We start from the raw sequence: 12248 nt of genomic DNA on the forward strand, positions 1-12248 counted from the left end.
TTGGAGTCTGATATGGGAGTGTTTATCTTTCCTCCATGAAACTTAATGGGTCTCAGGAGCTGTCCACTCTTAACTGGCTACAGAAGAGGCTGCTTGATTAGAGGCTGGGGAAGAAGGAAATCTCTGGGATCATCCAAGGAGAGCACACAATGGCCATTTCAGGTCCTATTGTTCAGGAAGAAGATGACTGCAGCTAGATCTGGACCCTCTGGCCAATGGGATCCTGATCCTGGGGACCCTCTATGAGGTGGTAAGGATGTGGCTTTGTGTTAGGGCTGGAGCTGGTTTCTATGGTAGCACTTGGCTTATAGGATGTGAGGATACTTAATACTGAGAGCAGGTGGGGGGACTCTGTAGATTATTCATGCCTTGTTATGCCCAGATGATTTTCCCTGAAAGTCTGTCAGCAAGGGTCAGGTAAAGGGTTTTATTTGGTTGTGGTTGTTAACATTATAGTTTGGGGTCATGGGGGGAAAATACTGAAGTTGAAAGAGAGAAGGTCTGGATTCCAGCCCTGGCTCTGTTCCTTAATGGGTAATCTGGGATAAATTGCTTAAGGTCTCTGGGACAATTCCATAATCTGCGAAGGGGAGGATAATGATTTGCACAGTGCCTTTCTCCAGAATTGTTGAGAGAGGGGGAGGAAATAATGGTTCTAAAGCCCCTTAAAGGTTGTAGCTTATTGGCAGCTAGGTGGTGAAGTGGATAAACGGGGAGTCAAGAAGACATGAGTTCAAATCCAGCCTCAGACACCTACTGATTGTAGGGCTCTGGACAAGTAATTTAACCTGTTTGCCTCCATTTCTTCATCTATTAAAATGAGTGCTTTGCAAAGAGTGCTTTGCAAACCTTAAAATGCTCTTTCAATTCTATCTATCAGGCACTTGTAAATTACCATGCTTTTTGAGGGAGCCAGTCTATTGGGCTCCACTGACTGAATCTCCAGGTCTTAGAGGACAAACTGGCCAGCCAATGGGCCCAGGTGTCTAACAGCGAAGTCATCTTGTTTATGGACAGCAGCAGTGACTTGGACCAGCCTCGAACAGCAATATAGACTTGGAAAGATGGGAACGACATCGGAAGGAGAAAATCAGATTGAGAACTGTGCAGACCAGACAGTGCAGGCTGAAGTTCCATTGGACATCGAAGGCCAGGTGACTCAAAGCTTTGCTGCTGCTGCCAAAGATGGAGAAGCTCTTTGAGCTTGCCCCCATCACCCTAAGCCACCTTCAGGAAAATCAGTCCTGGAGTTGTAAATCCAAGATCTAAAAGATAGTGGGTGGTAAAATGAATAGAAATTGGGCAGTGGGTGTCATTTCCCCCAGACAACCAAACAAATTTGGATTGTAAACCAAAAGCAATACAATGCAGCAAATGTGTATTTAGTGCCTACTGTATTCAGAGCCCTGGAGAGGATCCCCACATGAGATGATAGACTCTCCTTGCTCTGAAGGGACCTCAGAAGCCATAGTGCAACTTCTAATTGGGGGAATATGATTCCAATTAAGATAACTATATAGTCAGCATAACATTACATTCTAAGTGAATTAAAGGGCAATAAAAGCAGTGGTAAGATGGGGTTCAAAAAGGCAGGCTGTTATTTTGCCTAAGGGAATCGGTAGAGACTTCACAGAAGAGCATCTGAGCTGGCTTTGAAAAGATAGAGAAGTAGAAGGAGAGAATATAGGGACAAAAATCATGGAGTTGGAAGAGAGAAGCATATAACATATTTTGGAAGTGGGGCAAGGCGAGGCAAAAATTACCTAATGGAAGACAAGCTTACTGAAAACCAAATTGCAGGCAGTTATAAGAGAAATAGATATTCCCCACTCTCTCTCTCTCTCTCTCTCTCTCTCTCTCTCTCTCTCCTCTCTCTCTCTCTCTCTCTCTTCTCTCTCTCTCTCTCCTCCTTTCTCCCTCTCTCTCTCTCCCTCTCTTCCTCTCTCTCCCTCTCTCTCCCTCTCCCCTCCTCTCTCTCCCTCTCCCTCTCTCCATCTCTCTCCCTCTCTCCCTCTCTCCCTCTCTCCCTCTCTCCCTCTCCCTCTCCCTCTCTCCCCTCTCTCCCTCTCTCTCTCCCTCTCTCTCCCTCTCCCTCTCCCTCTCCCTCTCCCTCTCCTCTCTCTCTCTCTCTCTCTTCTCCTCTCTCTTCTCTCTCTCTCTCTCTTCTCTCTCTCTCTCTCTCTCTCTCGGTTTCCTTAAGATTCTAGCCTGAGGGAAGCACTGGAAGTAGCACGTATGTTCTCTGCTTATGGAAGACTGAAGTGGGGTAAAGGAGAAAGATGAGGAGATGGAAAGGAGAAGCAGGAGGGAATAGGGACAAAAGAGTTTTGGTGCATGAGACAGACTCAACACCAGATTTCCTAGCAATTCAGTAAATGTGAATTAAGAACTTACAATGTGCCAAACACCCTAAAAGGGAAAAAATGGAAAATGATTCCTGCCTTCAGTGAGTTTCTATTCTATTGGATTATTCTGATCCTAGGGGGACTGTGAAAGCCCATCTGGAAGTCAGCAGCTAGGAAAGAAAGCCAAACCCAGGGCTTGCCTACAGCTATGAAGATGGGCTCCAGCTGCTTTTCTATCTCAGTTCTCCAGAATTTCGATTCTGTCTCAAATGAACTTTGGGCTTTCCAAAGCAGAACATTCCTGGTATAGGTCAATCTCTCTAACTGTTTGGCATTTATCCAGGGTGCTAGACAGTTTCTGTGGTGTCATAGCAAGAATACTTGAGCTGGAGAGAGAAGTCTTCAGGTTCAAATCCCAGTTGTGCCATTTATGAGATCTGAAAATGTGGCTAACTGACTGAGCCTTTCTATGAGCCTCAATTTCTTCATTTGTAAAATAGCTAATAGTATCAGCTTGTGGGAACAGCTAGGTGGTTCAGTGGATTGAGAGCAAGGCCTAGAAATGGAAAGTTCTGGTTTCCAATTTGGAATCAGAAACTTCCTAGTTGTGTGACCCTAGGCAAGTTACTTTACCACCGCCACCACCACTGCCTTATTGCTCCTCTGACTTGGAACCAATATACAGTACTGATTCTTAGATGGAAGGTAAGGTTTTGGTTTTGGTTTAAATTAGCGTTAGCTCGTGTGGATAAGTCAGCAGACCGACAAGTCTTTAAAAGACTAACACAAAATGTGCAGCGTCAGTCTTAAAGTGCAGTATGTGTTACATATTAGAACAATTGCTTTTATCATTGCTTTGGGAAAGAAAGGGGTGGTAGTGGCCAGTCTTTGAACTCCATTTAGCTCCTGGTTTAGCAATATCCACAGGCAACCTTTTCCCCAAAGTTCTATCCAAAGGCATTCAGCCATTTAGTTAGAGAAAGTACTACTATTATGGTTTCATGTAAGTGACTCTTCCATCCCATTGTTTCCACCTAGCTTCGAGCACTGCAGATTTCAGCTAGAAGAGGTTTGGACCATGTGAACAATACCAAAGAGAAGATCTCCAAACTCAACCAAGCGATCAGGCTGCAGTCAAATGAAATCGAATCAGTAAAATCCCGGGTAAGGAGCTGATGATGCTCATTCATTCCTTCAATAAATACTTACTGTATGTGAGGATGCCTGACTCAGTTTCCCCAACTGTAAAAGGATAATAACAGCACTTACCTCCCAGAGCTGTGGTGAAAAAAAAATCAGATAATAATTGTCAAGGACTTAGTACATTGATTGCCACATAGGAGGAGCAATGTGTAAATGTGGTGGTTGATGATGATGACGAAATGACTTACCCAAAGGCATATAGGTAATTATCAGCAGAAATAGAATTGAAGTCAAGGTTCTCTGATTCCAAATTCAGCATTCATTCATTCTATTGAGCCACAATCTCTTCTAGTCTTCCTTACTAGGAGTATGGCTTTAAGTAAGTCATCTCAGTTCCCTGGGCCATGGTTTCTTCCTTGATTTAGAACTGGGAGAATTAAAAAATGTTTAAAGGATCAGGTTTCAATTGTAGGGGGAAAGTCTCATCTCCAACTTATGTTAAAGATGCTTTGGTGGGAGCCAAGGGTGGGGGTGGGGATGCCTTCCAAGGTAATGATTGGTGAGGATTACAAAAATCCATTCCAAAACTGAGTGGAGAATATATTGCAGTTGGGAGAGATTTGAGACAGAGTAGATAAAATGGCCAAAGTAAATCCCTCTACATACACAAATAATGCCATTCTATCCCTTCTTATCCAGAAGATTGCCCCCTCTACCAACTTCTCTCTCACTTATCTTCAATATCTACTGGTTGCTTTCTACTACCAGTAAACATACCCAAGTCTCCCTCCCAATAAACATACTCAAGTCTCCCTCATCCTCACAAAATTCTCACTTGGTCCATTTGTCTCTGATAGCTTTATGTCTCCTTGCTTTCATGAATAGTCCTTGAGAAGGACATTTAAGATTGATATGTATCTTTCCTGACTTCTGGCATCATCCATCAGGTTATTGTAGTAGCCCAGGCATGAGGTGAAGAGGACCCATATGGAACACAGGGTGGTGGCAATGTCAAAGGAGAGAAGACTGTTTGTGTGTTCGTGCCAGCACACGTGCATGAATGTGTGTATGAGAGATATTGCAAAGGTAGAATTGAGAGGACATTGCAACAGATTGGATATGGAAGGGGCTGTGGGACTAAGAGGCTGGTCACATTCTCAACAGTAACAAGAAAGTTCATAGGAGGAGAGAATTTGAGAGGAAAGATGATGAGCTCAGTTTTAGGGATCTTGAGTTTGAGATTTCTATGGAACATCTAGTTCAAGATGTCCAATGAACAGTTGGAGATGAACGACTAGAAGTTGGGAGAGGTTGGGGCTGGATCAATAGATCTGAGAATCTTCTCCATAGAGACACACCAGTCCATTATATAGGAGAAGAGAAAAGGACCAAGGTCAGAACCTTGGTGATGGTAGAGTATATATGAGGTTTCTGGGTTAAGCCAAACTGAAGATTCAGCAAGAGACTGAGAGAAAAGTCAGATAAGTTTTAGAAGGAGAACTAGAAAAAGATCAGTGTTACAAAAAGAGAGTACCAACAAAAGACGATCATCAGGAAAGAATATCAAGGAGAGTGAGATCAACCGGGTCAAATACCTCAGAAAGGTCAAGAAGCATGAGTAGTAAGAAAGGACCATTAGATTTGGCACCAATTAGTCCATAACTTGGAAGAGAGCAATTTCAATTGAATAATGAGGGTGGAAGCCATGATTCAGAGAGTTAAAAAGATAAATGAGAAGACAGGCAGCAGATGCATCAATTGCAGATATACTTCTTAAAAACTATTAATGAAAATGAGGAGAAATATAGGATAATGGCTGTCAGGGATGAATGGGCCAAGTGGGGATTTTTTTGAGGATGGAGGTGATTTAGGTATGCTTCTAGATAGCAGGGAAAGTAGCCAGCAGATGGGAGAGATTGAAGATAAGAGGGGAAGGGGGCAATCTACTGAAGAAGATGGGATTAGAATGGAATTATTTTGGCATGTAGAGAGATTTACCATGGTAAGAAAGGCTATCTCTTCACAGGAGTAAGGGGCGGAGATAATAAGAATAATTGCCATTTATATAATGCATTAGCTTTATTACTAGTAGTAGTAACAGTTACTTTACAAATATTATGTCATTTTATCCTCACAATAACTGTGGGAATTAAATGATGTCGTTATTCCCATTTTAAAGATTAAGATATAAAGGATAAAGGAAATTAGAGGAGGAGGAAGGGGGAAAAGGCTGAAAATCGTTAAGTGACTTGCCTTGGGTCACATACCTATTAAATATCTAAGGCAGAATTTTAACTCAGACCTTTGTGACCTCAGGTCCACAGTATCACCTAGCTGCCACATAGCTTTATATGTTATCTCATTTAGTCCTTTACTATCCCATTTTATAGATGAGGAAACTAAGGCACTAGAGATTGTCAAGCTGATGTAGGCAATTGAGTATTGGCCAAAGAATTAATTGATGGCTTAAACTAACTCCATTTTGAGGAAAGAAGCTTATTATAAGAGAATCTAGTGCCAAAGTAGCTAGTAGAGCAAGTAAGTTAGTTATTAGGGTAATATAAAGAGATAAGGAGGTATGTGGTAAGTAAAGATAGAGAGTCAGAGAGTAAAAGATGGGTGATGATTTCAGGAATGCTTTTTATCTTGATTAGTTACTAAGGAAGGAATCATTTGTTTGGGTAGTTGACACAGTTCCCAGTGTCTCCAGGGAAATGATGGCACTTTACCAATGGGTCACTTTGATCGACAGAGCTTTACCCATGGTTCTCTCTGTTTCCCCCCTGGGGGCAGAGGAGCAATATGAGGCTAATGATATGTTATTTTACTCTTTTCTGGGCACTTTAAGGAAGGCAATGATTGTGGAAATTGAGTATTGTTTGAAACTGGTCCTGTGTGACTGGGAAACTGAACCACCCATATATGCTGTTTAGAGACCCCAACCAAGGACCTAGATTATGTCTAAAGATTGATGTGAGGAGTTTTCTCATAATTGTGAATCTAAGCAACTCATGTCAACTAGTTCGTTCTAATCAATTAGTTATTGTTTCTATGTTCTTTTTTTTTTAACCCTTGCCTTCCATCTTGGAATCAATCAGTACTGTGTATTGATTCCAAGGTAGAAGAGTGGTAAGGGCTAGGCAAGGAGGGTTAAGTGACTTGCCCAGGGTCACACAGCTGGGAAGTGTCTGAGGTCAGATTTGAACCCAGGACCTCCCATCTCCAGGTCTGGCTCTCAATCCACTGAGCTACCCAGCTTCCCCCTTCTATGTCATTTTGATTGTATACAGCTACTTGGCAAGGTTTGTGGAACATTTCAGCCCACATCAAAGTAACTTACTTAAAAACCACATAGTTAGTAAATGTTGGAGGCAGGATTTGCACCCTAGTTTTCCTGACTCCAAGTCCAAAGATCTGCCTGCTGTCCACTGTCCACCCAGTTGCCATCAGCAGGGAAAGGCATTTTAAGTGATATGAGATGAGGAAGGGGAAGAAAAGAAAAATGAACCTCCAAAAGTGATCTCATTTTTTTTAGTGGAAATATAAAGTTCAGCTGAGAGGGTGATGAGAGTAGAGGTTTGAGGGGGGTGGGGATAAAAGAACTTGGTAGATCTATTGTGGCCTTGGTGATAGTGAATCAATTGGGAAAGTGCAAAAGAATTGCCTTGCTGCAGTGAGGGCCCAGGTGAGATTATGTTATATGAATTTGTAGTGGACCCAGCCAGCACAGTTTTTTGATTTTCTCTAAATGTACTCAGTGGCATGTAAGGGGAGGAGGCAGTGGATAATCCAAGACTAGAGTAAGATTAAAGAAAACATAGAAATGTCTCTATTAATAATATCATGTAAATGATATTAATAATAGAAATGTCTCTATTATTAATATAATATATACTCTAGCAAGTATTATCAGTCTACACTCATTTGCTTCCTCCTTTGGTGGAAGATACTTGCAGATACAAAAGTCCAAGAAGTAAATATCTCCTTAAATGTATATAAAAGGTCATAAAAACCACAAACCAGACCCTAGGAAATGAAATGTGAAAGTCATCATTTAATGGGCTCTCTAACAAAAGTTTTCACAGAAAGAACAGGAGTGTCATCAGGGAAGACTTCCTGGAAGAGATAAGTCTAAAGCAGAGTTTAAGGGCAGGAGACAAAGGAGAAGACAATGCCTCCATCTTTATTAAAGGACTGTTTCTACAGACCCTTAGAGTAAAATGTCTAGAGAAAAAGGTGGGGCAGAGGGTGGAATGATGAACCGTTCAATTCTCATATCACTGGGGTTTGTGGGAGGAATCCTGGAAGAAGCTGGACTCCACAGCTCATACGGACAATATGACATGTCATGTAGCTATAACTGCTTTCCTGGAGAATAAAATTGTTGCTACACTTCCTACCTAGTTTCTAAGTGGGTAGGGTTAGTCCTCCAATTTTCATTTGCCTCAAGATAATGGAGGAGGCAGGATATACACTCCCCCCTGCATCCCCCAAGCTACAATTTCCTTCCATTCAACATACTTATTAGGATCTGAGCATGGTGCAAAGTTTAAATAAGTGAATCCTGACCTCATAAGCAGGCCATAGTTAAGTCATCTGGCTTTTGAGCTGTTCATTAACAAATGAAAAAGGAGTCACCAGGTGAAGAAAGTGAAGGACATTCCAGGATCAAGGAGCAGAGTGCATGCAGAAGTGTGGAGGTGGGACAATGCAGGTTTGGGGGGAGTAGTGCAGAAGACAATGTGCAGGCAGGTTTGGCTGGAGGACCACCAGAGAAGGGGTGGACAAAAACTTAAAAAGGATGACAGAACAAGATTAAAGAAGTCCATAGACAAAGAAAGAAAGAAAAAAACTTGGAGCAGTTAGGTAGAGTCTAGGGAAGTGGAGAGAAGGAATTTAAGTAAGGAGGATTTTCTGGAACAGGAGGGGAGTATGGGACAGGATTGGTAAGCTGGGAGGGCAATTACAGGGAAAAGGAACATGGTGGAAAAGCTGCCTTTGCCCATGACCAGCCACAATGGCTATGGGTCTAGCCTAAGAAATGTGTGGGGGAGAAGGGAAGAAGACAGCTGATACCTTTACTGGATATGGGATGAGGGGTAGTCCTCCAGCCCGTGGCACACTGGTCCCTGGGAGATTTCCCTCCCTCTCAGTTCCTTCCAAACTTTCTCTCAATCTTGGCTCTTTTTATAGTGTTTGGAGCTCCAAGACTCCATTGCCTCCACCAAACGCCTTAAGGAAGTGTCCCTCAAGATCACCTGGAGCAAATTGTCTGAGCTAGAAAGTGATTTGAAGAAGGCTAAAGAGAATACTGCCTACCACCTGAAGGAATTCCAGTCAACTACTAATACCTCTGATAAGTGGAGCGAGCGACTTAGGAAACTACAATGTGAAATGAGCAGGTGGGGACCCTAACATTTTGCCCTACCTTTCTCCCAAAAGAAAATTCCTAAAGGAAATCAGAAAGCAATCTTTAAAAACAAAACAAAGCAAAAACCAGGCAGCAAGCTTACATGTGACCACATCTCCTTTCTTTTTTTTTTTCCACTTTAAACATTATTTTATTTGGTCATTTCCAAACATTATTCATTGGAAACAAAGATCATTTTCTTTTCCTTCCCACCACCCCACCCCCCACCTCTCCCATAGCCGACACATGATTCCTCTGGGTATTACATGTGTTCTTGACTCGAACCCATTTCCCTGTTGTTGGTATTTGCATTAGAGTGTTCATTTAGAGTCTCTCCTCAGTCATATCCCCTCCACCCCTGTAGTCAAGCAGTTGCTTTTCCTCGGTGTTTTTACTCCCATAGTTTATCCTCTGCTTGTGGATAGTGTTTTTTAGATCCCTGCAGATTATTCAGGAACATTGCATTGACCCTAATGGAGAAGTCCATTACATTCGATTGTACCACAGTGTATCAGTCTCTGTGTACAATGTTCTCCTGGTTCTGCTCCTCTCGCTCTGCATCACTTCCTGGAGGTCGTTCCAGTCTCCATGGAATTCCTCCACTTTATCATTCCTTTTAGCCCAATAGTATTCCATCACCAACATATACCACATTTGTTCAGCCATTCTCCAATTGAAGGGCATCCCCTGATTTTCCAATTTTTGGCCACCACAAAGAGCGCAGCTATGAATATTCTTATACAAGTCTTTTTCCTTATTGTCTCTTTGGGGTACAAACCCAGCAGTGCTATGGCTGGATCAAAGGGCAGATAGTCTCTTATCACCCTTTGGGCATAATCTCCTTTCTTTATACATTGCCCTTGACTTGAAGAAAAACACCCTCATGAACCTACACCCTTACTCCATTTTTTATTACACTTGCAAATCAATCCATTGTTAGATTTCCTATACTCTCAAAGCTAAGAGATCATCGAGTCCATGCCCTTTATGGATGAAAACACTGGTACCTAAAGGGTTGAAAGTCTCCCCACTGCCATACAACTAATAGTTACGACTCAAACCTTGAATGTATGCTGGATCATTGATGTGGGGGGCAGGAGACCCAGGCTCCAATCCCACCTCTGCCCCTGAATTGTAGTGAAGCCTTTCAGTAAGGCATTTCATTTCCCTGGCCCTTAGTTTTCTCATTCAGAACATTGAAGGGTTTGGACTAGATCAAGTGTCTTTTCCATGGGGTCCATGAACTTTGAAAAATATAAATTTTTGATATCGGCAACCATATTTTGACATTATTGGTTTCCCTGGTTACATATTTTATTTTATGTATTTAAAATATTACTCTGAGAAGTGATCCATAAGCTTCATTCTGCCAAAGGGAACAATGACCCAAAAAAGGTTGAGAAACCCTGGGCTAGATGATCTCTAAAGTCCCTTCCAATGCTGACATTTCTTGATTTTAGGAAAATGTCCATTCGGCTCCTTGCCCAATTTCCATTGGAATTACTACACACTTTCCATTAGGTGTCCATTGCCTGATTTCTTTCTTGGATCCAGGCTGCTTTTCTGGGAATGACAAAACTAACTGTACCTCTGGTTTTCCCACCAGGAAGGACGACATCGACACCACCAAAGACTGTAAGTACTGTATCTGTCCCGCACCGAGACACGCAGGGGCAAGGGGAAGGAAAAGAAGATCCCTGGTCGCTGCTCATTGCCCATGTGTTTGCTTTCTAGGTGATCCTTACACTGAGGCCTTTGCAATGGCCATCATTAGACCCAAGAGCCCTCCCAGAAGTAGAATGTTCTGTGTTAGCTATACTACGAACGAGGAAGCATTTACCGATTATTCTGAGTTGGGGCTAAACACGAGTGACTTCCAGAAAATCGGGGAAGACAAAAGCCAGGGAGAGAGCCTGTCTACTTCCCTAGTGCAGTTGGAATCTAAGACAGACAGCATCCTCTTGAGAACTGAAATGGATAAGAATGATGTGGGGAGTGGAATCCACTGTAGCTCTCCAAAAGTCAAAACTAATGAGGATAACTCAGAAGAAGTTAATGAAATTTCTCCAGGAGTCCTAGGCAGTGAGAATCCCTTAGAGTATCCTTTAGGAGTGAATGGTGATCGCAATGACTCAGGATTTCAAAGCTTTAAGGATAAGGATTCCCTAGATATTGAAGACACTTGGGCTTTGGGAGTTAGTTGCAGTACTTCAGTGAAAGATCTCAGTGGGAGTCCTTTAAGAGTTAAAAACAATAGCAGCCCCCTGGGAGGAAGTTGCAGTGAAACTAAAATCAATAGGAACCTGATAGGAGATACAATTGTTGAGAATGAAGGGGTCAATCCTTCTGAAGTCAAATCAAGTAGGACTCCCTCAAGAGTAAAAATCAGTGAGGGGAGCCTCTTGGGAGGGAAAACTAGCTGTAGTGATTCAGAAAGCAAGCTCAGTAAAGGAGGTTTCCTAGGAGCCAAATACAGCAAGAACCCATCAACTCCCAAGCATACTTGGAACCCTTTAGTTATCAAATCGGGTGGGAGCGCTTCGGAAGGCAAACAAAGTGAGGCTCTTTCCGGAACCAAAAGACACGAGAACCTCACAGACACAAATACTGGGAGTTCCACACGAGTAAGAGTTGGTGCGAGCCCCGCTAAAGTCAAATACAGAGATTGTAGCTCTAGAGTCAGAGATAGTGACAGTTCCTTGGGGGTCAAAAAAAGTGAGAACGCCAAAAGCAGAGAGGGCTCGGCAACAGCCAGAGTTAGTGGGAATCCCTCCGGAGTCAGAATGAACAAGCACGCTTCCGTTGTCAAAGGCAGTGGAAACCCCCCTGGAGCCAAAAGGCAGTTCAACACCTCAGGGGTCAGATCTTCCCTCGAAGTCAGAATCAGTGGGAGTGACTTAGCCGCCAGATATAGCTTCAGCTCCTTGGAGAGCAGAACTTCAGCCAGGTGTTACCAGAATAGTGCTAGTGCCAAGGGCTCAAGCATACAAAAGACACACTCAAAATAAGCCAGGATAAAGCAAAACCCCCTCATCTGTCTCTGTAACAAAGACATTCTTTGTGACTTTCATCAGACCCTTTCCTTTTGGCAATTGTTTGGTCAGTTTGGCTGAAGTCAGGTAAGAAGCTTCTTTATATTGATCAAATCACTTCATCGATTATCCCGCCATTAGAGAGGATGGCAGGGTCTCCACCACTCCCTGAGAGTCATCTTGGCTCCTTTCAGGAAGACTCCTTAGCTAGCGCCCTGGCCTCACCAACGCTGTTGCTAAGATGCTCAGCTTCCTAGTTACCTTCAACTCCTCCCTTTGGCGTGTAAACACTTTTTTTTTTTTCTTGAGTAGAAGCAG

At 42.8% G+C, this 12248-nt stretch overlaps 1 protein-coding gene across 2 annotated transcripts; it reads left to right on the forward strand.

Moving 5' to 3' along the window:
* The first annotated feature begins 261 nt into the window (after window positions 1-261).
* On the forward strand, window positions 262-11968 carry LOC130454429 (uncharacterized). 2 transcript variants are annotated; one of them, XM_056798172.1, is made up of 6 exons: window positions 262-417; window positions 881-1154; window positions 3384-3509; window positions 8682-8890; window positions 10505-10533; window positions 10633-11968. In XM_056798172.1, the coding sequence occupies exons 2-6, from the start codon at window positions 1065-1067 to the stop codon at window positions 11904-11906; spliced, it is 1728 nt and encodes a 575-aa protein (XP_056654150.1). In that variant the 5' UTR covers window positions 262-417; window positions 881-1064; the 3' UTR covers window positions 11907-11968. The 2 variants fall into 2 exon arrangements, with proteins under 2 accessions (XP_056654150.1, XP_056654151.1); XM_056798173.1 differs by having other exon boundaries at window positions 283-417; window positions 1021-1154.
* The last annotated feature ends 280 nt before the right edge of the window (window positions 11969-12248 follow it).

Source organism: Monodelphis domestica, chromosome 5 (assembly GCF_027887165.1).
Source record: "Monodelphis domestica isolate mMonDom1 chromosome 5, mMonDom1.pri, whole genome shotgun sequence".
NCBI classification, from domain to species: Eukaryota; Metazoa; Chordata; class Mammalia; order Didelphimorphia; family Didelphidae; genus Monodelphis; species Monodelphis domestica.

Excerpts from the sequence above, each read along its gene's own strand:
- LOC130454429 (XM_056798172.1), top strand. The coding sequence starts at position 1,065 with ATGGGAACGACATCGGAAGGAGAAAATCAGATTGAGAACTGTGCAGAC. Across the intron at positions 1,155-3,383 it reads CATTGGACATCGAAGGCCAG|CTTCGAGCACTGCAGATTTC; the intron begins GTGACTCAAAGC and ends GTTTCCACCTAG. Across the intron at positions 3,510-8,681 it reads TCGAATCAGTAAAATCCCGG|TGTTTGGAGCTCCAAGACTC; the intron begins GTAAGGAGCTGA and ends CTCTTTTTATAG.